This window comes from Melospiza melodia, chromosome 19, assembly GCF_035770615.1.
Source record: "Melospiza melodia melodia isolate bMelMel2 chromosome 19, bMelMel2.pri, whole genome shotgun sequence".
Lineage (NCBI taxonomy): Eukaryota > Metazoa > Chordata > Aves > Passeriformes > Passerellidae > Melospiza > Melospiza melodia.
This window is the reverse complement of record NC_086212.1, coordinates 9,944,097-9,971,094: the sequence shown is the minus strand read 5'-3', so window position 1 is coordinate 9,971,094 and position 26,998 is coordinate 9,944,097. Positions and strand designations below refer to the sequence as shown.

General features: G+C 50.5%; 2 protein-coding genes across 2 annotated transcripts in view; both read right to left on the bottom strand.

Annotated features, from left to right (window-relative positions):
- Positions 1-503: 503 nt before the first annotated feature.
- LOC134427018 (tyrosine-protein kinase Srms-like) lies at positions 504-8,904 on the bottom strand. Its single transcript, XM_063172472.1, has 8 exons — positions 8,440-8,904; positions 5,660-5,781; positions 4,641-4,807; positions 3,650-3,788; positions 2,731-2,889; positions 1,691-1,872; positions 1,387-1,543; positions 504-1,077 (listed from the first exon to the last, which is right to left on the bottom strand). Exons 1-8 carry the CDS (start codon positions 8,793-8,795, stop codon positions 884-886), a joined length of 1,476 nt encoding a protein of 491 aa, XP_063028542.1. The 5' UTR covers positions 8,796-8,904; the 3' UTR covers positions 504-883.
- Positions 8,905-11,001: 2,097 nt separating this feature from the next.
- The window catches only part of LOC134427019 (peroxidasin homolog), a 42,581-nt gene continuing 26,584 nt past the window's right edge, over positions 11,002-26,998 (bottom strand). Inside the window, exons 10-23 of the mRNA XM_063172473.1 lie at positions 26,462-26,734; positions 26,193-26,309; positions 23,936-24,094; positions 23,026-23,138; positions 22,267-22,423; positions 20,582-20,690; positions 19,665-19,822; positions 16,890-18,393; positions 16,290-16,424; positions 15,500-15,708; positions 14,567-14,681; positions 14,150-14,243; positions 13,644-13,761; positions 11,002-12,350 (exon numbers count right to left, since the gene is read on the bottom strand). Coding sequence (XP_063028543.1) covers positions 13,666-13,761; positions 14,150-14,243; positions 14,567-14,681; positions 15,500-15,708; positions 16,290-16,424; positions 16,890-18,393; positions 19,665-19,822; positions 20,582-20,690; positions 22,267-22,423; positions 23,026-23,138; positions 23,936-24,094; positions 26,193-26,309; positions 26,462-26,734 — 3,239 coding nt within the window. The 3' untranslated portion in view covers positions 11,002-12,350; positions 13,644-13,665. The remainder of the gene's footprint in view (positions 12,351-13,643; positions 13,762-14,149; positions 14,244-14,566; positions 14,682-15,499; positions 15,709-16,289; positions 16,425-16,889; positions 18,394-19,664; positions 19,823-20,581; positions 20,691-22,266; positions 22,424-23,025; positions 23,139-23,935; positions 24,095-26,192; positions 26,310-26,461; positions 26,735-26,998) is intronic.

The following is a 26,998-nucleotide window of genomic DNA, read 5'->3' as shown; positions in this document are numbered from 1 at the left end:
TGATGCAGGGTTTTACCTTTGCTGCCTGCACCTGGGATAAAGAGGCAGTCAATATTAGAACATAGAGATTCATTTTTCTTGGAATTACCACAGGATGGTGAGTGAGACAAGGATCCAGAGCAGAGCAGCCCAGTCAGGAGCTGACTCTGCAGAGTCCTCAGGGCCATGTGGGGAAAAGGGTGGCCGAGGCACACAGGGGTACTTGGGTGAATAGAGTCCAAAGAGACACAAGAACGGTTTTATCTGTGGTTGCAAGAGTGGGGCTGTTTGCAAATCAGTGCTTCCTTGAACCCATCCTTGGTGGGCTCTTTGAACCCATCCCTGGAAGCGTTCACACCCAGGTTGGACAGGGCATGGAGCAATCTGCTCTACTGGAAGGTGTCCTGTCCTTGCCAGGGGGCTTGGAACAAGAGGAGCTTTCGGGCTGTGCCCACCCAAGCCATTCCATGATTCCTGAGAGGGAGTGGAGCAATGTGCTGAGGGAGGAGCATCCAGCAACGCCCTGTGGATGCACACACATTTATTGATAAATACACCAAACACACACTACAAGATACATGAACTGCAAACCTTCACGTCTGTGTGGGGAGCAGCAGGGGCCTCCCACCCTGCTGAGTGAATGAAGATGTAAACTTTGAGTGATGCCTCCGTGGGGCTTCTCCAAACTGTTACACAGCCAAGCGCTGGCAACGAGTTCTGCACAACTTGTTGCTTTCTGCCTTGGCCACCTCCCTGCACCCTGGCTGTGAGGGACCACAGGCTGTTTTCTGGGGGAATGTGCTTTCCTTGTAGCCCTGTCAGAGGGCAAACCAGAAGGAAGGAACTTCTTGGCAAGAGCTGGCCTGGAGGGGCTTGTGCAGGAAGGATGGTGGGAAGGGGTCCCTCAGGAGAGGGAGCTGAGCAGCCGCCTGTAGATGAAGCCCAGCTTCTCCCTCAGGGCCAGGAAGGTGGGACGCTCCTCTGTGTTGCCATTCCAGCACTCCAGCATGATGCTGTAGATCTCAGGAGGGCAGGGGCTGGGCCGGGGCAGGCGGTAGCCCCTGGTGATTTGCCGTACAGTTTCTTGGTTTGTCATTCCTGCAAGGAAGGAGGAGAAGCCCCTGAGTCTGATGTCCCCAAAGGATGCCCTGAAGGTACACCTGCAGTGGCCAAGATGTCACTGGTGGTGCTGTGATGTCTCTGTGCCAGAGGGGTGGTAGAAAAGAGGATCTGGGATATCCAGACCAACTTTCTGCCCCCAGCTCCTGCACACACTCTGCAACCACTGAATATCCCTCTAAGCCATCCCTAAATGGACAATAACCTGCTCATGCTCCAGGAGCTGTTGCCATATCCCTTAGGGAAGGGACAATATAGCAATTTCATGGAGTGGGGCAGCAGCCCTACCTTCATAGGGGATCTGTCCATACGTGAAGACCTCGTAGAGCAGAATCCCATAGGACCAGACGTCGGACTTGAGGGAGTAGGTGCGGTAGTTGGCTGCCTCTGGGGCCGTCCACTTCACTGGGATTTTAGTGCTGCTGCTGGTGGAGTAAATGTCATCCTGAAAAGCAATGGCAGACAGGATATGAGGGATGGGGTGAACACCATAGACACAGCTTTAAGGGATGGCAGGGATTGCCTCCATCATGGGACAGCTCTATGAGCTCGAGTGGTGGCAGAGAGGGACCAGAGCATCCCCTGAGCTGACCTTGAGGAGCCGGGCAAGTCCGAAATCAGCAATTTTGCAGGTGAGCTCCTCTCCAACCAGGATGTTTCTGGCTGCCAGATCCCGGTGGACAATGTGCTTCTCCTCCAGGTACCTCATCCCATCCGCCACTTGGCAGGAGATGTTGAGCAGGTGGGAGGTGCCCAGGGACTTCCCTTCAGGACCTGTTAATCCAGACAATCCAAGCATTGGGGGCAATCTACCAACACCTTTTTTGGTGTTTTGGTTTGGAAGGAGACCCTGTGCTGGCACTGTGGGACATGAGGATGATATAAAACCTCAAATTTGTGCTCCTGTCTAACTGTCCTTGTACTGTGTGGGAAGTTCAGTACGGCCATGTGCTCCTCAGGCATGGGACGGGGTGGGCTCTGAGGAGCACCAAGGTCACAGATATCCATGGCTTGTTCAAAGCCAAAGGTGACCATCTGCCATGCAAATCTCCCTGCAGGCCTCTCAGCCTGTTGTACCTGTGAGCTCCAGCTCTGCTGCTGGAACCGCAACCAGAAACAAGGTCAGTGTAGATGGGAAGGGGAGCACCCTGTAGAAAAACAGGTTTTGGTGGGAGAGGTTTGTTTGGTTGTGCTGGGTCAGGGAAAAAAAGGCCAAGAAAATTAAACTGGGTGATGAGTGGTCCTTGGCATGTTATGAGCTCTGCACATGCACAAACCCACGGGGAGGTTTGGCTGTTTCATTCCTAAAGAGGGTGGGGTTGTCCAAACACAGCAGTGAGATTCTGTGCTCTGGTGGGAGTGGCAGACCATGGGGAGCTGGAGGAGGGATGAAGCTCCCTACCAACGGGATTGGGCTCCCAGGGGTTGATACAGAGCCAGCCCACATGGACACCCAGAGGATCATGGCAGACTTCGTGTCCCAAGACCATCTCCACCCATCCATCTACCCATGGACTGCGCTGTGTTACCACTGATCAAACAGGGCAGAAACCAGGCTGGCACTCTGTTAGGGTCCCCATTCAGGTTCATAGGGCCCCTCTGAGGCACAGGAAGCAGGGACCCAGCACTCACTGTTGAGGTAGCTGTGGAGGTTGCCCTTGCGCATGAGCTCGGTGATGATGTACACGGGCTCCTCCAGGGAGCACACGGCGTGCAGCTGGATCAGCTTCTCATGCCTCAGGCGCTTCAGGTTCTGAATCTCCTTGGTGAAGTCTTCTGCTTTCATGTCAGCTGTGGGACAAAGCCAACACAGCCCTTGTGAGCCACTTTCTCATGTAGACATTGGGACTTCAGTGACTCCAGTTGGGATAAGGACCTTTTTTACCTCCTCACAGCCCATCCCTGCTCTCAAAGCTCTGCACAACCTGTGTTTCAGAGCCAAAGAGATGTTTTCCATGTGGCTTTGGGTCCCATTTTCAGGTTCATAGTCCCATCAGGACTTGATGTATCACAAACCCACTTGATTTGATGTCACTTGTCATACACTCAGTGGCTGGAGCCATTTATAGGGATACAGCCCAGAGTTAGGTTTGTGCACAGAAATATTCCAATGGCTCCTCACCAGGTCCTCCTGCCATTTGCATGATAAAACAGTCACCGTGGCCAAGAGGATGAGGAAATAAAGGAGGGTCTGTCACCCTGATTTTTAAGATTTTCTAAGCCTTCTGATGTTGACATTCTTGTAGTGAACTTTCTCACACACTTTCTGTAAATAACTCATTATTTTGCATTTCTTTATAGAAGAGGAGAAAGTTGATAGACTGTTAGTTTGTCCAGTGTCATTGGAGAGGTGGCAGTCACCCTCCAATCCACTGTCACTTTTAGAAAACTATAAATGTTAGAGTCAGAAAATAAACTTCCCTTTTTCTTCACCTTAACAACAGCAGTGTGCGCTTGTGTACTTTTGTGTCCTATAGCGACAAGGGTCAATGATAATGGCAGTGAACGAGAGACTCAGTTGGCTGCTGTCAACATCTGATTCTCCACGCACCTTTAATGATCTTGATGGCCACTGGCACGGTGTTCCTCCACAGCCCTTCCCACACCTCTCCAAAGTAGCCCTCTCCCAGCTTCCTCCGCAGGGTGAACTCCCAGCGCGGGCGCTCCCAGCCGTCCCTCTCGGGGGGAGTCTGTCAGGTGGACATGGAATGGCACACTCGGACCAGCCAGACAGCCAGGACCTGCTGCTGGGGCCTGCAGCAGCCCTTGGTGCCCACAGAGGAGCAGGACATGGTGCTCCACCAGCCAGGGCTGAGCCTGAGCACTGCCCTTCCCTCTGTGCTCACTGCCGGCACAGAACACACGGGGCATCCTCTGCATGAGCCCTGCTGGGACCCCAGCTGTGCAAGCAGGAGACTACATGGAATACCAAGAGTTCAAGTCATGATTCACTCCTCATCAGACCTCAAAAGTGGCTTTTCTCCATCCCCACCAATAAATAAAAATGCGTGAATTAATATTACTGCATATTATGGCTGATTTAGATTTTAGTTCATTGAACATTACTTTTGTCCCACACCTTTCAATTTCACTCTTGGATTATTCACATGGTTAATTGCTGTTTCCAAGTCATAATCAGTAGATGGAACTCTAATCAGGAAATGAGCTGGCAATTTGAGATTAATACTGTAATTAGACTTATGAGAACTGCACTAATTGATATGAAAACTTTATAAAAGCCATGTGTTTTGTCTTATATTCTCAGGAAAAAATTGGAAGGGCAGGTATTTCCAGAATCTGTATTGAATGGAATTGTAACAACTTGGTTTCCAGTCTTTGAGACGGACAACACATTTCAGAAAATTCTGCTCAAAAATACATATAAATGCCTTAACGTGGCTGATCAAAGGCAATGCTGGCAGCTATACTAATGGTGGGCTTTAAATTTAGTTTAATAAACTCAAAAGCCAAAGGGACAGACTAATTATTTCTAGTTTCCCTTTCCCTTTTCCCACCCCGGGGAGAGCTGTGCCCGTACGCACCGCGGGGCTGCAGGGCTGCAGCAGGGGGCTCTGGATGACCTTCCAGTGCTCCGTGTAGAAGGCGAGCAGCTCCTCCATGTTGGGGAAGGGGTGTCCCTTCTGGATGTAGAGGCTGCCCCGGGGGCTCTTGCAGATTCGGAAGTGGCTGACCTTGGCGTGGTTGCGCACTGCGGGGAAGCCCAGGTTGGGGAAAACTCAATTTGTGCAGAGATCAGTCCCTCCCCACCTCCCTGCTGGCTCCACCTTCCCTCCTTTAAAGATTCCAAGTCTTCTAATGAAGCTAAAGCAACACAACTCTCCTTTGGACTGCTTCATCTCACTCCCCACGTCCCTTCTGCTCCCACCTCCGGGCCCTCATTGTGAGCCAGGCTTCTTTGGACCACAGAGGTGATGCGTTATTATCAGGTGTAATTAATTAGCTTTATTGCTAGGAATAACTCCACCATGGACTGCTCAGACAACATCAGAGCTGCTCCAAGAGGATAAACCAGGAGTGGCTGTGACTCCCACAGCTCAGGGACTGATGGTGGGATGTAGAGTTTGCCATGAATTTTCCTAGGATTACTTTTATGGGGATTAAAACAAATTGTAATAGTACTGCCTGGTCCAAAACCCCCTGAATTCAGATTTCAGTATGTGGGAGCAGCCCAGGCCCTGGTAATCTGGAGTGGCAGCATATTTTTAAACAACCCTCAGATGACAAAAGCTGCTGGAATGAAATCCTGGGAGTTAGTGCCACGGAACCATCATTAAGCTGCAGTGAAATGTTTACGGCTTTCATACCCCAGACAGGAGCCACGCACTTTCCTTTGCCACAGTGATTCAACAATCCGTCCCTGCCCTGTAAACTTTCCCCTCACCCTCAGAAAGCAGACCATTCCCTTCAACAAGGTGCTGAAAAACGCTTTAAACTTATTCTTGTTTTCACCCCATGCTAAGCAAGCCAGGAGCTGTTCCTAAGGAGCAGTCTGCTTCCTTTCCTTGTGCTAATTATATCTGGATAATTGCCACAAGGTCACCTGAGAGAGAGTATTCGCCCTTGCTGCTCTCGCTGTCCCGGACGAGGAAGGAGCCGTGCTGGTTGGGAGGCGAGAGGAGGAGCTGCTCCGCTTCATTTCGGCTGATCTTGCTGAAGTACCAGCTGGGGAGCAGAGCAGAGGGGTCACAGCAGGGCAGGGGAATGCTGCACTGATGGGTCTGCATCCATTTCAGGGGATTTTGCACCCTCTGAGCTGGGGAGGGGGAGCAGCTGCTGGGATCCCACTGTTTGCTCATTCCTGCAGCCACCAAGCAAGTGGCACAGTGGCTAGACTGTGTCACAAAACCTGTAGACCAAAGCTGTTTCCATTGGGTGGGCTTTACAGGCACTTGCTGCAGTTTATTGTAGCTCACTGCCTGCAGACCATTTCACAGAATCAGAGAATCTCAGAATGGTTTGGGTTGGGAGGGACCCTAAAACCCCTCCTGCCATGGGCAGGGACACCTTCCACTAGCCCAGGCTTCTCAAAGCCCCTTCCAGCCTGGTACTGAACACTGCCAGGGATGGGGCATGTCCTCCACCAGTCTCTGGACACTGCTGTCCGGGCCTCAGCTCCATCCCAAGCCCTGAGGTGAGGTTTATACTCTTGGGCTGACAACCTGTGGTAAATAAAGCACTGAATGACCTGGCGCTGTGTGGAAAATGCTCTGGAGAGGTTGTCCCTGTGTCCTGCCATGACACAGGGACATCTGGAGGCACGGGATCCCTTTGCACTTCTTGACCTGCAGCTCACGGGCAGAACCAGCTCTGAGCCTGGGCATCAATGGAAACACCTCTGGCAATTGCCATTTGCTGCTCCAGCCTTGGCAGTGCTGGCTGGGGACTTCACAGCACCAAGCCAGGGGAGGACCCAGCCAAACCCCTTTTCTCTGTCACCTCACTGAGATTCCTCACTGAATTCCTGTAAGGAAAGGCAGGTCGGCTGGCTGGATCCCGACACAGCGGGATGCACATTAAGACGCAGCTCCATCCAGCCTAAGGCAGCCAGGACGTGAGAAGCCAAAAGTTTCATTAGCTGGGATCGCCAGCGTCTGAGAAGCCGCGCAGGAAATTATACGTGATGGGGTGAACAAATTACCGGGCAGCTGCGAGGCGGCTCCGCGCAGTCTGCCTGAGCGCTCACGGCTCGCTCGGGCGGGGAAGCCGCGCACGGTCCGGCCCTGCCCCGCCCCAGCATCGGCAACGTCCCGGTCCGCAGCACGGGGCTGGGCAGCGGCCGCGCACGGCTGCTGCTCACACGGGGACACACACACAGGTACACACAGGTACACACATGTACACACAGGTACACACATATGCGCACACACAGGTACACACACACAGGTACACACAGGTACACACACATGTACACACACAGGTACATACACAGGTACACACGCATATATAGACACATATGTTACATACACATGTACACACACTGGTATACACACACAGGTACACACATATACGCATGTACACATACACACACACAGGTGCATATAGACACACAGGTATACACACACAAGCACACATGTACACACACAGGTGCACACATACACACATGTACACAGGCACACGTACACACAGGTACAGTCACATGTACACACACACACATATGTACACACCCAGGTACACACACATGAACACACACATGAACACACACAGGTACACACATATGTACATACACACAGGTACGCACAAGTCCACACACACGTACACACGTACACACACACAGGTACACACACGTGTACACACACAGGCACACACACACAGGTACATACATCTGTGTGTGTGCCACATGCTCCCCCGTAGCCTGTCCTACTCTTCCATGCCATGGGAATAGGGCAGGGAGGGAGCCGACCCCGCGGTCCGCACCGGTGTGGTCCCAGCACAGCCCAGCCGGATGGGTTTGCCTTCCTCAAAGCACACGCAGGGAGGGTCTCTCCTACCCCACCCGCACATCGGGGACCCTTCCCGGGCTTCTCCCGCTGCTCTCCTTCACCCCACCCAGCACAAGGCTGGCGCGGGGGGGTCCCCGGGGTGCCGCAGCCCCGCGCTGCCCGCGCTCGGTGACTCAGGGCACGGAGGGAACAGCTGTGGCTCGGGGCGCTTCGCCCGACGTGTCGGGACCAGGTTGCCTTATGCAACGAGGAGCTGGGCTTTTCCCGGCTGCCAGAGGGCTGAGACATGCCCCGAGCTCCCGGCCAGCTGGGAGAGGCACCCCCCGGGAGGAAACCCCCAGCCCTGGATAAGCAGGATGGCAGCAACAGCTGGCCCTGAAGAGCTCTGGGCTTCCTGGCAGGTGCCAACCCAAAAATGCTTCTTCTCGTTCTCTCAAGCCATTTGGAGCTGGCAGGGGTCAGGTACAAGCTCCCCAGCTCCCTCTCTTCCTGCTGGGTCCCCTTTAACAAGACGGAAAGCAGTAGAAACAAGCAGGAGCCTTTGCAACCCTGCCCAGAGCCAGCCCAGCCCGTGCCAGGGTGATGCAGCCAGGAAGGGACACCGGCATCTCTGGCGCATCCCCCAAATCTCGCTGCCTCTGCCGAACACCTCCACCCTCCTGCCACGACCTGCAGGAGCTGCAGGGGCTGCAGGGGCTGCAGGGGATTCAGGGATGCTCAGGGAAAGACAAATCCCCGCTCAGTCCCAGCGCCGCTGATGACCAAAGCAGGGGACGGGGAAATGGTGCTCGTCGCCGCTGTGGAGGGTGAGCGCTGCCTCTCCCTGCCCGAGCCCAGCCTCCATCCATCCCCCGGTGCATGCAGAGCCGGGGATACTTACGGGCGGTGAGCAGAGGTGCCCTGGCTGAGGTTGGCCACGTAGGCAGCGGGGACGTAGCCCATGGCCGGCTCCCCCAGCAGCCGCCGGGCTAAGACATACTCGCCCTCCTCTCTGAGGACACGCAGTTTGTCCCCTGCGCTTATGCTCAGCTCCTCGGCGCTGCGGGCTGTGAAAGCGTACAAAGCGATACAGAGAGACGACTTGGGGATGAAGGAAATGGAAGTCGCCTCCGAGTTGAGCGAAACGGAATTAGAGCCAAGATACCCCAGCGAGCAGCTCTCCGTCACGGAGCGGGGACGGAGCTTGTTCCAGAAGGATGTCAGGAAGGTCAGGCGCTTCCTGACGAACTGCTCCATGCCCGGCGATGCTCTGGATGCGTGGGCTATGCCCACCGGGAGGCCGGGGGAAAGGGGGATGCGGAGCTCCTGCCGCCGGCCGCGGAGCTCATCCTGCCGGCCCGCGTTACCCGCACGCGTCTGGGCGCTCGCCGGCCCTTCCCGGCCAACTTCCTATTTCTGAAAGTGAAACTGGTTCGTCTGGTGCGACGAGTCTGCCGGCGGGACGAGTCTGCAGGCAGGAGTCCCACGCTCAGACCCACGGGCACATCTGGGAGACAGGCACAGCTGGAGCCGGGCTTGCTGCTCTCGAAGAAGGAGGAGAACGGGTGTTGTCTTATTTAATCATTATTTTAAAGTGTGCTCTTTGCTTCTTACCAAGGCACCATAAACACAGCTCTCTGCTCTTCGTGCAGCTCTTGTCACTAGTGGCTGACTCCAGCTAATAGTCTTCATCTCACTTGTGTGGGAGGATATTTTTTTTTCCATAGGACAATAATTGCATCCACAAATGTGGGAGAGTTAAAACAGAATTAAGGAAATAACCTTAGAAGAGATCTCAAGTGTTTGGATATTTCCTGGTTGGATATTAGGGGGCTTATAACACAAGATCCTTTGTTCCTTCAGTCTACAATGACCTCCCAGAGTGACCCCACTAAAGCATTTGCCTCCTCACATTAATTCCCTGTTGCAGAGGATTCCTAGGGAATTAGCATCTCAGATCCACCAGGATCTGGTGCTCACTCAGCTTCCACCAGAAGTGGGTCCCTCTCAGAATCAGGAGATCTTTTCCTGATGCAGGGTCTGAACCAGCCTCAGGTGCTTGCAATGCATCCACAGCCAAGCCCTGCAATGCAACCCCCAGCTCTCAGTGTCAGCACAGCCCTGGTCACACTTGGGCACTGACATGCTCCAAACCCCCTCCCAAATCCCACCACCCACAGCCATCACCCAAAAGACCCATTACCCCCTCACATCTTTCATGTGACTTTAGGTCACCTAAAGATTGCTCTGGTGAGAAATCCCAACTCCAATTCCCCAGCCCCCACCTAAACTTTGTCATTTAACTGTTCCATCTAATTAGTGGGAGTTGTTCACCTGGCAACCCCACTCCTGGCCTTGAGCCTATTATTTTGATTCTCCTCTGCTTGCAGTTAGTCTGTGTAGCTCATTTTGGGCATGTAGTTGGGATTTGAAAGAGGCTACTTAAAAAGATATATGAAAAATTAATTGTAGGAGTCTGGGCTGCCAACTGCAACCATGTGGGGTATGAGGAACAAGCTGGACCCACCCTTGGGTCAACAGCTCTGGACATGCTGTGTCCTGCATCCTGGGTGTCCCATGATGGCCAAAAAAATTGCAAAAGGATTTCCTTGTCTGGGTTTTGGACTCAGCAATTTCCTCACCCTCTCCAGGCAGAGATGCCCAGGGCAGAGGGCAGGAGTACAGAGCGCTCCTCAGCGTGGCCTGTGCATTCCTGAACTGATGAGAACTGGGAAGAATGGGAGTCTTTAATAAAATATTCTGCTCCCTCCTTACCCAAGCAGCACCTGAATAGATGGGTGAGTCCCCCAAGGTCTCAGCTCAAAGCCTTGCCCCCAGTGCCACACTGGGTGTGCAAAATCTCCGTGCATTTTCCCACTGAGTAATGTCTCCGTGCATTCTCCCCATGTGTAATGTCTCTAATGTGCATTTTTCTCACTTCACCATGAGGAGGGGAACTGAGGATGGAGCACAGAAGGGTTTGCAGACCAAAGGAAAGGGACACCCCCTCTGCTGTCCCTCTGCAGCCCTTGTGTGCTCCTCACATCACACTCCATCAGGAGCAAAAGGGGCTGCCTGGTTGTGCCCTGAAAAAAAATCTGATCAGATGCAGCACAGAGAGCTTGTGCCTCACTGTTTTAAATGAGGTCTCACTGAACTTCTGGTGTGCAAAAGGAGACTGTGAACTGATTTACCTTTATTGACCTTTGCCAGATTAGATCCTCCAGTGGTACCAGCGATAGACGAGTGCAGCTGATTTCTAACAGCAAGGCTTTGGATCTTGATTTGCACCTAAATGAAAGAGTACTTTCAAATGACAAACATCCCTGAGGACTAAATACTGCCTCTGAGCTGAGCCTACCAGACATGCAGAGCACACACTCATCCCTGCAAACCTCTGTCTGCACAGGACACACACGCACAGCTCAGCCCCATGCCAGGAAAGAGATGATAAATCACAATCTTTTTCTAGTATCTTTTTTTATTATTATTTTCCTATTCAGTTCCAGGAGCATTCCTGCTGCTTTGAATCCCTTTTAGTACTATAAAACACCTAAAAAAAAAAAAAAAAAAGAAGAAAAAGCATGTTCGTAGAAGTTTCTGGTCCTTGTGCTGTGGGAAAGAAAGTGGGAGTATGCAGTAAAAGTGATAAAGATAAGGAAGGCACAGATATCTGATGGATCAAGTATTTCCTCTTCAGTCCCCGTGACCAGCTTACAAAGATATATTAAAAACCAATCCGTCCACAGATTTGTGGTTGTGGTGGGCACACAGGGACTTCAGTTCTAGCACCACTAAGGAGCACCTCCAAAGAGCACCCAAACCAGCAGAGCTGCCTGCACAGCCCTGGTTTGGCTGCAGAGCACCAGGGAGCCACAAACACAAACAGCATTTTGCATCCACCCAAAACCCACAGCGTGGCCTCCCAGCCTAATTGACAGAAACCAGCAGCTCCCCTCCACTAATGAGAGCACACATTACACCTAATTAGCTGAGGTTCTGTGCCAGGTCCTGTTACGTTTCCACTCAAAATACATCTTCCAGCAAAGAGCCTTCTTGGAGGAAAAAAAGGAAGAGGAGCATAATTCCAATTAAGCCCCTAAATGGGAAGAAAGTTGGAGAATGGAGGTCATGCTGAGGAAAATGGCATTGAGGAATGGCAGGTGACTCTGGGGCCATGGGCTGTGCCACTTGTCACACACAGCTGGCAAAGCACAGCTGGAGATCCAGGGGGGCCACATCTGGCCCCCAACCCTGAGGTTCCTCTTGGTCTTTTTGTTGGCATCAGAAGATGGCTGGGGTTTCCTCTGGGCTTCATGTGTCTTTGTCTTTTATTTTTTAGTGATTTCTCCTGATGTTTGCTGGCACCACAGTGCACTTGAGGAAGGTTTAGCCTCTTAATGAATTGTTTTGGATGGGTGTCCAAGGGACAGCTCACACAAGGGCTGGTGGGTCATGACAGCAGTGCACGGGAAGAGGAGCAGAGTAGAACGGTGGCATCAAAGCAGCTGCAATTTGTCTCTGTTTCCTGGGGGCTGTGGAGGAAAGAGGCACCTTGGCAGACTCTGGGCTGCCCCCATCGAGGGCAGAGCCCATCCCTGGGAGGCTGACAAGGGCAGGAAGGGTCCAGGGGCTGAGGGGCTCGTGGACAGTCAGTGCAGAGGGTTCAGTACAGGCAAAAGTACAGTGGTCCTGGGACAGGGGGTGGCACAGGAGATGTGAGAGCAGGCACAGCACCATGGTGGCTCTCTGAGCCCTGTAGGGGTGGCTTGGACTGGCTGGTGGAGAGCAGGAGTGCAGGTCACAGGGCACCTGAAATGGCACAAGAAAGCAGAAAAGCTCTGTGGGAGCAGCTGCAGGCAGAGTGAGCTGTTTGTAGGGTGCCTGGCAGATCTGGGGCAGGGAAACCTTTAAACCCACAGTAATACTTTTCAGGGAGGGACCCTGTAAACCCAGGCCTCATCAAGGATCTGAAATGATGGCAAGGAAAAGCCAATTCATACATCACCCTGCACTCTGTCACATCTCTGAAGCAGAGTCTCTGTTTGAGTGGAAAATCTGTAAAGACCAGAACACCAACTCATGCTGATAAACAGCCTGGCCAGCCTCCAGCCTTTCCTTTTCTGCTTTTTCCTGTGTTTATCAGCACAGACCAGCCTTTGCTTGCCCCATCCTTTAATCTAACTCCCAGAGAATGAATGCTCCTCCTAGCACTGACTGCCTGGCAGAACTGCACTTCTCAAAACTCCTCTGCTCCTGTCCCTGAAGGAATAATTTGCAACACATAAAACCCATTCACCTCCTTCTTCAGATTGGCAGGTGCCAGGGAGCTGTTCAGCCTCTCTGCAAGGCCGCAGGGATCTCCATGGGAAGCAGGAGAAGGGAGCTCAGGCTGTGTTCCCCATGCCCATGAGCACCTGGACTGGAGTTGTGGCCAGGCCTGTGTCACTGCTGAGAAGCAGGGGGGGTCCCCAGGCTGGCAGGGGCTGACAGGGACTCTACACAGGCACCTCACAGCTCTGCTGCCCTGGCTTGGGCTCAGCAAACAGAGCACTGGTGCCTTCAGGAGTGAGGAGCACAGTGACTCAGATGGGCAGGGGGAAATCTCTGCCAGTTTGTAAGCAAATGATGGATTGCTCCATCTGCCCAGATGTCCTTGTTCCCCAGGGGAGGAACCAGTCCATCCACTCCATCACTGAGCTTTGTGATATCCCTCCCCACAAAGGTCCTTCCGAGGCTCTTGGATTTGGGGTTATGACATTAAATGTTGTTAGAATAAACCTACCCAGAGTCCCAGGAGAATAGGCCCAGGAGACCTCACCCAAACCACCTGGTCCATCCTATACTTATGTCTTTCCCCATCTTTGCCAAACCAGTTCCTAAAGGACCTCCAGGAATGGATACGCCACCACGTCCCCAGACAGCCCATTCCAGTGAGTCACTAATCATTGCCAGCAGAAACAAGTGTCTAACCTGCTCCATTTAAGGCTATTACCTCATGTCCCATTCATCCCCTCATTGCTCCATCCTCCCTGCATGGGAACACTGCTGAGGTGCCCCCCACACTGACCCTGTGGGGCCCCAGCCCCGAACAAACACACTGACCTTACACAAGGAGGCAACATGGTCATCTTCTTCTCCATTTGTCCCCAATCTTCCTGCCCTGTCCACGTGTGCTGCTGCTCCTGTGGTGCCACCTCAGCTGGCTCTCTAGTGCATTCATCTGGGGGGGAGAAAACAGCAGCTCTGAGAGGAGTCTGCAAAACTGCACAGGTAATCTTTAACCTGTCCCAAATGCAGGGATTCTTCACCACTGCACAGGTAATCTTTAACCTGTCCCAAATGCAGGGAGTCTGCACAGGTAATCTTTAACCTGTCCCAAATGCAGGGAGTCTGCACCACTGCACAGGTAATCTTTAACCTGCTACAAATACAAGGAGTCTTCACCACTGCATAGATAATCTTTAACCTGTCTCAAATACAAGGAGTCTGCACCAATGCACAGGTAATCTTTAATCTGCCCCAAATACAAGAAGAAAATGCTGGCTCAAGTTTTCTTTGCTGAGGTTCATGACCCCATGAAAGACGAACATTGGGGCACCAAGTGTTACCTGTTTCCGTAGGGAAGTGACTGTTTTCTCCAGTTCAGCCACAAGGGACTCGAGGTTCTCTCTGGAGGAAGAGCTTGGAGAGGGTGCCTCGTCTCTAGGGTCAGGGATAAAAAGTGAAAGGGGTTATGCAAACTGCAGCTTCCTAGGGGAGGGAATCATTTTGCCTTCTCCAACATCAGCGTCCAAGTGAGCATCAAAGGGAAGGGCCCAGCTGCCAAAGAGTCCCTCAGCCCAGGTGTTTACACATCAGAGCTGGGCTCTGCACTCAAGTGTGGAGGACTGGCTGAGCTCAGCACCTCTCTACTGATCCACCCCTGACCCCAGATCTCTGCAAAGAACCAGACTCAGAGGCGTGGATGGACTGAGTTATTGAAACTTCTGTTCCATAAACTGCAGGAAGAAGGGGTGATACTGCACCTGGGCAAGGCAGGCTGGTGCTTTGCAGGGTTTTCCTCTGGGTAGCTGAAGCCAGGAGACCTCTTGCTTCGGAAGCGCTGCGAAAGAGCCCTGAATTGCCCTCGCGTCCTGCAGTCTTGGGAAGGAAGGGAAAGTCTGCAGTGAGCACTGCTGTTTGAAACAGGACGGTGTGAGCTGCACAGCACAAGGCAGAGCTGCCCTCCTGCACCATCCACCCTGGACACATCTCTTGGGCCAGAGGGAAGGAGGCAACCAAGGTGTGCAAAAGGGTGTGCATCACTCAGGGATGACCATGTCTCAAATGGACATCTGAATCAGAATGCAGCCCAAGGGGACCATGGCAAGATCTGAGGTTTAATAGCAGAGATTTAGGCTCCCAAATGAATCTGTGAAGTGGCAAGTAGTGGGGATCATGTCCTGCTTCAGTCTCTTCCTCAGTCAGAGACCAGAGCCCTCAGTGAGGTGGGCTTTCAGACAGATTAAATGAATCTAACAGAGTTAACAGGCTCCCTAGAGAGGTGGCCAATGTCCTAAATCTCTCAGTTTGGATATAATAATAAGACATAATTAATAATTTGCTTTAACTTTTGATCAGCCCTGAATTGGTCAGGAGATTGGACAGGAGGATTGCTGCAGGTCCCTTACAGCTGAAATACTTTATTCCATTCCATTCCATTCCATTCCATTCCATTCCATTCCATTCCATTCCATTCCATTCCATTCCATTCCATTCCATTCCATTCCATTCCATTCCATTCCATTCCATTCCATTCCATTCCTGTTTTCCATTTTCTTTGCACCCATTTGCTGACAAAGGGGTCTCATGGTACAGCCAGAAATCAGCTACAATTCCATAAAAGCTGCTGTGGCACATGACAAATGCCACCCAGAGTGGTGCCCACACCAGGCAGTGCCAGAGCATCCCCTCCTTACCCTCACAACAGTCCTGCCACAGGCGGAGGTCCACGGCAGGGATCTCCTCACAGCTGACCATGCCCTGCAGGTAGGATGGCACCTGGAACACGTCCCTCTGCAGCTGCTGGATGTGGTCACTGTTGTCACAGATGACACGAGCCAGGGACGCCTGTCTGATCTGAGTCAGCTGCGCCGCCGTGAACACTCCGGGGTTCTCATACCAAAATCTGCAGTGGGGTGTAATCACAGCATGACTCAGGATGGGAGAGGAGGGAGTGAGTGAGTGAGTGAGTGAGTGAGTGAGTGAGTGAGTGAGTGAGTGAGTGAGTGAGTGAGGCTGGGAGAGGAAGATGAGCTCCCTGACATCTGTGTGGCAGCACCCACACCCCTCAAAATGAGCGTCTGCTCCGGTGTCAGGTGGCTGCAAACACAGATGGCTTTTTCTGAACCACAAACCCCTGTGCTCCTGCCCTAAGTGCATCACCAGGCAAAGGTGTCTCGTTCACACAAGCAGCAAACAGGGAGAAAGAAGCTCCCGTGGACATTTTCTACAATTTTCATGAGATACTGGGAACATCCTCAATGATTCCCAGTGTTTTGTAGTGAAATGAGAATCATTAAATCAGGAAAGGACACCTTGACAGTAACTGTGACAAGAGTTCTTGCAAACACACTGCTCAGAGAACACTGTTCCTCATATCACAAGACAATAAATAAGAAAAGAAATACATATTCTGCTTTTTCCTGTAAGGCAAAAAACCTCCCAAAGAGAATACCAAAGGATTTGGGATGATTCTGATGGCAATACCTGTCTCCATCCCTCAGCCTTCTGAACTGAGTCGTTAACAGGCACATCAGTGTTGGTCCCACTCTGGTCCCAGGGACAAGATCCTCCACCATAAGTGCTGGAAACAGGTCAATATTTTTGGTAGTTCCATATAAACTGCAGGATAACAGATATTTTTTAAAAAAAAAGTTAAAAGGCTCTCAAAGAGTGGGGATAATATAAATCTGATACCAACATAGAAATTTGTATGTCAGGAACTCATCTGGACAATATTTTTAATGGTTTTATCTAAAAGACAATAGGATAAAGACCTGCCTTGGAAGAGGCAGACAGGGCAGATAGGACGCAGTTTAATCTGACTGGAAAATAGCTCCAAGGCTCAATCTGCTCCCAAACTACACCACAGCAGTGCCTGACAACATTCCACCCAAAACCAGACTGATCACTTGGAGAAACTTCATTTGTCTAACCTCATTGCTAAACCACAGTTATTACCCTATCTTAACATCTGTGGGGGGCAATATCTGGGAAGGTTAATCCATGGGTGTACTGGAAGAAGCAGGAACTTTCAACTGACTGGTCTCCAGTAGTTTTGATCCTTCCACATCCAGGCTACAGTACCTCCTGAGCTTTTCTCTGATCTCCAAGTTCTTGATCTCATTTCGGAGGTCTTCAAATTCCTGTGCTGAGGAGAGGTTGCAGAAGACCCTGAAGTCGTTGTAGGGTGGGATGCCATGGTCTCGCCCTCTCTGGATGTTGATAGCAGCCAAGTCCAGTGACACAGAGTGTGCCATGGAGAAGAGTTTCTCTGTCAGCTCCATGTTGAGGAGTTCAGAGGGCACCCTCATTTTCCCAGGAACCCCAAACAGCCCACGGAGGAGGGGGTCGATCCCCCCTTCCTGCATGATCCTGAAAGGGGAGAAGAAGGCCTTGTGCAGGGGGATGTGGCCTTGTGGGATGGGCTGGAAGGTCTCATTCAGCCGGTACAGGATGGGGTTGATCAAGGTGTGCCCAAAACGGAACGCGGCCGTGGCAAAGGCGTTGAGAATCCCCGCGTTGATGTTGGGGTTGTAGCCTTTGTACTCACCCAGCATCTTCATCCCAGCCTCCCCGAGGACCTTGGGCAGCCACTGGGCATAGGTGATGTGCTGCATCTGGGCACCCACAATCTTCCTCGCCTCGTGGTACAGAAGATCCCCGTCCCAGTGCGGGTTGAGGGCGGCCAGCTCGGCGGCAACGCGGTTGTGCTCCCTGAACCACAGCGTGTGCATGGCCGTGAGCCCCAGCTGCTCGTTGGCACGGTGGTCTCCTGCCAGGAAGCAGGGCACAGGGCTCTCATTCTCATCCCTCATGCACTCTGTGGGTGGCCCCACAGCAAAGGGAAGGAGGTGCTTCCCCGAGCTGGGCACAACTTGCCCTCTCTTCAGCAGCCCTCTCCGGCCGCTCAGATCCCGCAGCTCCCGCGATTCCTGCTCCGTGCTGCCGTAAACGTTGGAGGCGTCGATGTAGGATGTCAGGTGGTTGATCTGCTCCCTGGCATAGACAGAGTTCATCAGCAGGGAGGTCATGCCGCTGCCACACACGGGGCTGGAGCGCACAAAGAACATGCAGCGCCCATTCCGCACGCGGGGGTCGTTGGCAGGGACGGTGATGGAGAAGCAGGGAGGGTCGTTGGTGCACACCTCGCTGCAAGGGGCTCCGTCTGAGAAACGGGACATGCTGATGGCTGCCACCGTCTGGTCCATGTCGTGGTCCAGGAACTGGCCCCACTGCATGAGCATGTGCGTGAACTGGTCATCAGGGGTGATGGTCTCAGTCCCAATCATGGCGGTGGAGACAAGGCGAGGTAGAGGAAGGGGCAGATCCCTGGCATCTTCTGCCAAGGAAAACCCTCGGGGCAGGTTGAATCCGTTCTGGTAGGCAGGTTTGAGGAGCCTCTGGAAGGCTGTGAGGGATGCACCCCACATGGGGTGCTGGAGGTTGTTACAAGAGCCGTCATGGGTCCTGTACTTCTTGTGGAAGCAGATGTCGGAGCAGTTGGGCGTGCGGCGGTGCGCGGAGCAGCCCGACAGGTTGGCGATCATGGTCAGGTAGTGAGGGGACACCAGGTCATTGTAGCGATAGCCTGCAGAGGGAAGGGCAGAGCACCAGGTCAGGCATCACCTGCAGCCTCCTGATTCCCACTGTCTCATGGGAACAGCTCTGTGTGAAAACCCCTGTCGGGATGGGCATGGCACGGCTGGGTCTCTGAGCGTGGTGTTGCTGTGGAATTTATGGGAGGCAAAGGAAGCACAGGATCACATCTGACCCACAAAGCAAAAAAGAAAGGGAAAAGAGTTTAACTGCACAGAGCTGGAAAACAGAAATGTGACTGGCAGAGCAAACTGTGGGGGTGGTCTTGGTCCCTATTCTAGGTTTATTTTATGGCTCCCTGGGTTTTTGCTGCCACCACGAGCTCTGTCACCCACCCAAGCTCTACGTGACGAGCAGCAGGAAGCCGTGGGTGACTGCCAGGGCACTGCTGGCCCATGTGAAAGCGCTGAATGATGCTGCATTGTGTGGATGCTGACAGGGCAATGAGGAGGAGAAGCTGGCAGTCCAACCAGCCCAGACCAGACCTGCTGCCTGGAGAGACATTCCTTGCACCCTGGAATACATCCAGGCAGGAAAAAATATTTACAGGCCCCAAACACACAATGCCTGCTACATGATGAATCACACGTACAGGTAGAAGCACACAGCGTACAAGAATGTTGGTTGTATATTAAGGAAGTGCCAGGTAGGAAGTTTTGGGGTCCAGCTGCTGCATGATTAGACCTCATTAGGTATTTTTGGTGTTACACTGCTTTGTTGTTTGCTGTCTTACCTTGATAGAAGGAATCTGAGTTGCTGGGACTTACCTGGGTTTGTAGCTAAGAGGTCAAAGTAGTAGAGACAGAAAAGGGAATCCCACTTCCTCTGTAACAGCACCCAAATGCCTTAGAGTTCACAGCACTGTTCTCGTTGCCATTTGGAGGGCAGGAAACACCTCAGACCATCTGTTGAGGGTCTGAACTTCAGACCCACAAAGATACTCCTTTATCAGTGAGATGGCTGATACTTTTTTAAAGAATAGAGCTTTTATAGCCATCTAAGAAACCTTTACCAAAACAGGAATCAAAATATTTTCCTGGGTATCAAATTGGTTCAGTGAACATAAGACCAGCCCTTCAGCTGTTAAAAAAAAACACGAGGCATAGAAAGAATTGCCACCCAGACAACACATTTCTTGATATACCCAACATTTATCTGGATTTTTGATATACCACTGCACATTTTAAACTTCCTGGATGTCTACACATCATTGTTTTCATTTCATCCTGTGCACAAAACTAAGGGAAATAAAATCTCTCCTACCTGTGACATTCATGTCCACAATCAGCCCTTGCTGCACGTGCTCCTGGATCAGCTGCAGGGTCCTTTCAAAGATCTCCCCTGCCCTGGCTGTCTCGAGGGTGTAGGGGTCCCTCGGGTAGCGGAACAGAGCCAGGAGGTCATTGGGAGTCTTGGGGCGCCTGTTTCCAGGAATTAAAAGTGATGCAGGATCATTAAAATTAATCAATTCTGCCCAGGGCAGTGAGACCCTCCCTACAAGCAGCAAGAGTCAGGCTCTAAGCTGGTCTAGTGCTTGGCCCCCAAATTAGTGCATAAGACCAACATGGCTTGTCTGCACATTGCAGATGATTAAAGAAAGGATATTTTTCCCCAGGAAAATGCACATATTTAATTCCCTTAGTTTCTCTGGGTTTTTTCTGTGATAGTAACTTATTTTTTCACTTTTCAACAGCTGAAACCCAGAGGGTTTCTGGCTTAATACAAACTATCCATCCTTCCAATAAAAACACATATAGGGGTAGAAAAGGATTGAATCATATTCACTCGAGAATTTATTTTTTCTTGAGGAAATGGTTGGAATTTTTATATTATTATTTCTGCACACTCTCCACAAAGTCAGTTGCATTCATAAAATGACTCCTTTGATAATTTTCCTTTTTATTCACTATCTCCACAGCCAACTCCAGCTGACAAAACGCAGATAGAAGTGACATAAGAGATGATGCTTATGTATCTCACTTTTCCAGAATCCCAAATCTGTTGGGAAGCTCTATCACATCCTACAGGGTGCAGCTTCAACCTCCAGCACTTGAAAAAATCCTGTATCTTTGCTTTGCGGGCTGCCAGCGCTAAAATGAGCTTCGAGAAATCTTCATTTCTTGTGGGTTTTTGTCACTTTTCTGCCTCAGGCCGCAGCTCCAGGCCCTTCCCACACTCACTTGCTGAAGAGCTCGGTCCGTGTGGAGTTGATGGCGTGGTCCACGCTGCTGATGGCCTCGCGCAGCGACGTGGCCACAAAAGTGTCCCCGCTCCGCCCCACGTCCGTGGCTGCCCAAAGCACAGAGAAACAACAAAACAACCTCAATTTGCTTCCGTATTAATGGGCCCTCCCAGCTCGTGAAAATCTGTGCAGCAGCACCAGCTCCAGGGACCGCGCTGCAGAACAAACAGCTTTTCTGTTTGTAATATAAACAACATGGGTTTATTTTATTTATTATGAAGAATGTGAAGTGCCTGAAAAAGGAGGTGACTTTTTCAGGAGATATCTATGGGCACACATACAGAGTTTTCTTCTGTACAGCTTTCCAAAAAAAAGGTCTGTTTTGGTTAGTGGTTAAACTGCAAAAAGAAAATGGAAAAATCACAATGGGTTAATCCAAAAGAATATATTTGCTTCCCACAAAGGTACTTGTCAAATTAATGAAATTAATTTAAATATTAAATTGGGCACCCACATATATTAATATATAATCATATATTAATTTTCTGTTTGTGGAAGGCTTTACTTATTAATTATTTCTAGTATTTAATAGATATTTATGATAATAATAGTCCAAACTTAGTGTTAACACATTTGCTACATCATTTTAGATAAAAATACCAAAGTTGTTGCTGGAATACCTTCAGAAGTACAGACATCACTTCTTTAAAACTACTACAGGATGCATTTTTAAGCCAGGGCCTTTGTCACAGCTGAACAAACCAGTTCCCAGTTGGCAACTGGTGTATGCTACAGCCAGCTGGTGAATGAGGCACCAATCAAGAACAAACCCCAGAAATTATCTCAGGAACTATTTCAAACAACAAAGACATTTCTGACTTTTTTCAGCTCCTTGCTTACAGCCCCTGTATGGCATATGTTACTAAATTAATCTAATAAGCCACTCATTAGCCACTGTGGCTATTGCTGGAACAACTCTTTACTTATATTTTAAACTTTTTGTTTGCCCTTGATTTCTTTTTTCCTTTGCCAGTTTTCTTACCCTCTAAAAGGTACAATTTCCACTCCTGAGCTCTGGTTTGACCAGCAGAGGAGAGCTACTCCTCCTTGTTCATTACACCTTCCCTAACGCACAGAGCAGGAGATTGAAAACCAGACCTAGTTCCCATTCCCAAGAGTGGTGCACAGTCTGAGGCTGCACTTGATGATCCTGAAGGTCTTTTCCAGCCCCACTGATTCTGTGAGTCTATGATTCTATGGCTGAGCAGACATTTACACCCCTGCATTTGCAGTGACAATATTGTTCTGCTCCTGCCTTCCCCGGTGTGTGAGGTTTTGGTCAGATGATGATTTGTGAGCACATTGGCACATTTTAATAAGTTTCTCCCTCCCAGCAGAGGCAATAACTACATGGACACTGACAGCTGGGCTTGCAGGAGGAGGTTTAAGACAACACCTTTGGCTTTGCAGGGAGCAACTGCAGCTCAGCTGAGCAAACAGCAAGGGGCAGCTGGGAGATGCGTGGGCTTTCTCAACAAGGTGACTCCAATCCAAAAGGACCTGTCTGCAAAGAAGCTGAAGAAATAATTTCTTACATAATTATCTGCTCAAAGTGTAGCTGTCAACAGAGCACAGCAGGTCCTTACAGGGGAGCCAGAGAAGGCTCAGGGGGAGATACAGTACCGGTGATAGTGAGCTGCATGGCACTCGAGGTGAAGCCAAAGGGGTTCCTTGCTATGCACTCGTATCTGCCCTGGTCAGCCACCCCCAGGTCCTGAATGGAGAGGGTCCCATCCTGGCTGATGTGGAACTTGCCGCTCTCTGTGATCTGGATGCCCTCCTGTTGCACCATCAAAAGACAGAAGCTGTGTCAGAGCACGGAAAGCTTCCCACCAGCCCAGCCTTCAGCCTGCTCAGCAAACCCAGGGATGGATGTGATGAGCAAATGTGGCCACCAGATGTTAGCATTGCACTTCCAGAGAAACCAGAGAGACGTCCAAACACACACCTGTTCCTGATGGGAACCACAGTGAGGAGGTCCCTGCTCAGCTCCTTCCCCAGGTTTTCCCCACAGAACATCCCACACAGACACCCCACACTGCCAGGCTGGCTGGAACAAATCCCAGGCCCTCATGCCCCCACAGAAGTTTCATAGCACAGAATTAAGTTGAAATATTTTCAGTTTTTGGACAACCTGGAACTGATGTATTTTTGCTGGCCTTGACCTGCAAATCCCAGCTTTTGCTGGCTCTGACAGCATCACTCAAACCCAGCCTCTCAGCCTGGCTGGTGGCAGACGTGACTTCAGGTTTTACTTTTTTATTCTCCTACTTCTTACCATCTTTCTGCTGTCCTGCCACAACCTAAAGCTTGCTCTGCTGCCCTCTCAGGCCTTTTCTTCTGCTCCCACTGCTGGTTGAGTGATGTGAAATCACCACGTACCTTGACCCAGGTGATGGTGGGCCTTGGGTCTCCCTGGGCAGCGCAGGAAATGGAAACATCCTGGCCTGTCTCTGCCACCAGGTCTTGGGGGGGATGGAGGAACACTGGGATCACTGTGCAAAACAGGGAAAAAAAGTCAATGGGGTGAAAGATGCACCAAGGAAAATAAAGAAATCTGTGTGTAAAAAAAATCTCAGCATGGGGAATGCTGAGCTGCTGCTCTTGCAAGGGCTCTGCAGAGGGGCAGCAGCAGCTCACCCTGTGCTCTCTGTCTCGCTACCAAGCTCTCTGTTCATAAATTTATGTAATTTATGTTCATTATTTGCAGCTCCTCTGCATCTCTACTTGGGGCAATTACACAGGAATGTGCTGCACCATTTAAAATCCTTAATTCAAAGGCTTTCTAGAAAATATGCTTCTATTCTATTCTATTCTATTCTATTCTATTCTATTCTATTCTATTCTATTCTATTCTATTCTATTCTATTCCCTTCTATTCTATTCCCTTCTATTCTATTCTATTTTATTCTAAAACTATACTAAAGAAAGAGAAAGGATACATTAGAAAGCTAGAAAAGAATGATGATAAAAACCCATGACAGACTCAGAGAGTCCGACACAGCTGGCTCTGATTGGCCATTAATTATAAACAATTCACATGCTGGGTAAACAATTCTTCAAATCACATTTCAGAGGAGCAAAACATGGAGAAGCTGAGGCCTCTCATCTTGCCAGGAGAAGGAACCCTGGTGAAGGGATTTTTCATGAAATATCACAGTGACAGTAGGCCAAATGCAGTCTTCCCTCGCGGGTCTGTGCCTTTCAGCACAGAAAGTTTAACATTCTCAGCATCCAGGGTTCCAACAATTTACCACAAAAGCAATGTCAGGGCTCTGCCAGCCCAGCTCACCTCGCGGGGTCACGGAGAGCTGCACGGGGACGCTCGTGCCGCCGATGGCGCTGATGGCGTGGCACTCGTACTGCCCGTGGTCGTGCAGGGCCACGCGCCCCACGCGCAGCGTGCCCGTGGCCAGCACGCTGTGCCGCCGGTCGCTCGGCAAGGGCCCACCTGGGGGACCAAACAGCTCGTTAATTCCCTCATCCCACTGGTGACAAAATGATTTTTTGCTTTGGTGTGGTTTTCGCATCTATCCGCGGCTCTGGAAGCGGTTGTTGGATTGTTATAAAGTTTCCTAACGCTAGCGCTTTTCCTATCATGCCAACAAATTTCTGAGGGCTGGTTCTGATCTTGCTTCTTATGGGAGTCAAGGACAAGACACCTTCCCAAGGCACTTCCTTGTTCATTAGACATGAACAACTAGCAGGGATGGAGGCTTCACAAGGGGTTGAACCAAGAGGGTTACCTGTGTTTCTAATTAGGGATTCTTGTCAATTATGCAAATTTGCTGAACTTATAAAACTGTACTTGCCCCATGTCACATGTGCTTTGACACGTGTGCATTTTCAGCACATTTTCAGCACATTTTCACCGTGCAATTTGCCATATTTGCACCTGGATGCGTACAGTTAAAGACCTGCTTTTATATTACTTCCTATATTAATATTGTCACAAAAGTGTTTTATGTTGTTTCTAGATTCACTGTAGGGGTTTGTGTGATAGTCACACATTTCATTTCCTTCCCAGCATCAATTGCTCTGAAATACCACCTTTACACACTGAGTTGTCTTGTCTGAGCAGCTGGGAAGAGCTGGAACCCTTTTTCTTTCTTCCTAAGTATTTTCTTAGTGCAACCTGCAGATTTTTTTGACCCTTGATGGATAGCAAATCACTCTTCAATTATCCAAATTCTCTGTTTCATCAAATAAATGGGAACATTTGGCATTGTCTTTCTAAATTTTTTGGTCTGATTTTTTGGTCTGGAAACAGTTGTTTCAATATTTTCTCTATTTCAGGAGAAAAGCTAAAAACTAAACTGCTTTAACAAACCCAAATAAAATTACCAAAATTTGTCAGGCTAGCAACTTTTTTTTTTAATATACTCCATTTTCCTCCATTTATTCATCCTCTAGTTGTTCATCCCAAATACCAAAACCCCCTATGTTCTCAAAAGTGGCTTTGAGATGAGCAATGCTCGTCTTGTCTTGCTTTCAGCATGTGAAAGCACTGTAAAGCTCCATTGGTTTTTTATTTATGGAGTGCCGAGTGCAAACCTGGTTACAATGCAGTTATGAACCTCACTTCTTGTCACTGTGCTCCTTTCCATGTGCCTAAGATATTATTTTCTGGGAAGTGGAGGAAAACAGGTTAAAGGAGATGGAGAACATGCTGGCAGAGCAGAATTTCAGCTGGTCCTTCTTAACTCCGCGTCAGGGCCATTGCTGTGGAAGCTGGAACACAATACCCACAAAATCTCCCCAGCCCTAAACCATTAATTATGGCTTGTGAAGCATAAGGAAAAGTTGGAGGACCTCTGGGCCAAGCATTATTGGCTTCTGTCCCAGAAAGTGTTGGATGAGATCAGTTCAGTGGAGCCAGCATTAACAATTATTTGAGACTTTAAAAGTTCACCACCACCTGTTGTCCCAAAATCTTTTTTCCTAAGCTATGAGAAAACTCTGAGGTGTGCCAGTGAATGGTGCCCTTCTCCAACGTGCTCCACAAGGGCAGCAAATTAGGGACAATGACACAGAATTGGCACATGGTGGTACTGCAAAAGGAAGTGGTGGAATCATCCCCAGAAGTGTCAAAAAAAAAAGTGCAGATTTGGCATTTAGGGACACGGTTTAGTGGTGAACATGGCAGTGTTGGGTTAAAGGCTGGAATTCATTATTTTAGAGGTCTTTTCCCACTCAAACAATTCTGTGATTGGCATCCATTGATTTGGAGGTTCCAGACCTTGCCTTTTCAGAGGAGGTGGCAAGCCACTGCAGGAAGAAGTGTAATGCTTTCCATGGGTTTCATGCTGATGAAAACCATCACACTCCTTCCTTGTGACAGAGACCCAAAATGCTCCTTCCTCAGTGTTCAACACCATTCTTGGTGATCTACCACACACCTCCTTGTGGGACTGGATCTGTGCTGGTCACAATTTGTCCTGTGCCACCACTGCAAGCCACCACCCTGGGCCAGCAGCTCAGCTGTTCCCACCCACACCCCGTGGACGATGGCATGGGAGAGAGAAGCCACAAATGAAGTAAGGCAGTACCTGCCCTTGTCCAGGTAATCACTGGGGGAGGGTGACCCTCAGCAGAGCAGGGAAAATCCACACTTTGTCCCTCAGTTACTGTCTGATCCGTGGGAATGACAAGAAACCTGGGAGAATCTGGAAGGGAAGGCAATGACTGAGGAGCAGGAAACACTCAGGGAGCTCATGGGAGCAGAATCAGCCACAAGACTCAAACACACCCCACTGACTAAACACAGTGTCCCAGAAATGTCCCAGAACCCTTCCAGGCTCAGCCTGGGAGCCCTGACCTTGCACTATGATCCTTGCTGTGGCCTGGATGGAGCCCTCAGAGTTGCTGGCATTGCAGTTGTACTGCCCCTGCTCCGAGAAGGTGACGTTCTGGATGAAGAGTCCTCCAGAGCTGGTGATGGTGAAACGGGAATCCTGTGGCAGAGGAGAGCCCGAGCCAAGGGTCCAGCTGATGCGGGGCTGGGGGTGCCCAGAGACCCCACACTCCAGGGTGACACTTTCCCCAACCAGCACTTCAGTGTTCTGGGGCTGTATCACAAAGGTGGGCTTGGCTGGAAGGAAAGGAGAGCTTTAGGAGCCAGCTCTGCTGCTCACTGATGAGCAGAAGTTGCTTGGGCTGCTCTGCAACCCAGCAACCCACTCTGGTTCTACCCTGACATCCAAATCCTCACTCTGAGCAATGCCCCCAGCATCTTCCTGCACCTCCTCACACCCACTCACCCAGTGCTGGAGCATCCCCACACCCCTGTGCTGCAGAATTGATCCCAGACTTCAAACTCCCTCTCCAGTCCCAAATTACCTTCAATCCCTAAGTA

Bases quoted from the DNA above. Each gene is read 5' to 3' on its own strand.
- LOC134427018 (XM_063172472.1), bottom strand. From the start codon at position 8,795: ATGGAGCAGTTCGTCAGGAAGCGCCTGACCTTCCTGACATCCTTCTGG. The intron at 3,789-4,640 runs GTGCGTACGGGC...TCCACCTGACAG, and splicing joins TGCAGCCCTGCAGCCCCGCG to ACTCCCCCCGAGAGGGACGG. The intron at 1,873-2,730 runs GTGAGTGCTGGG...CTGGATTAACAG, and splicing joins CCTCCACAGCTACCTCAACA to GTCCTGAAGGGAAGTCCCTG.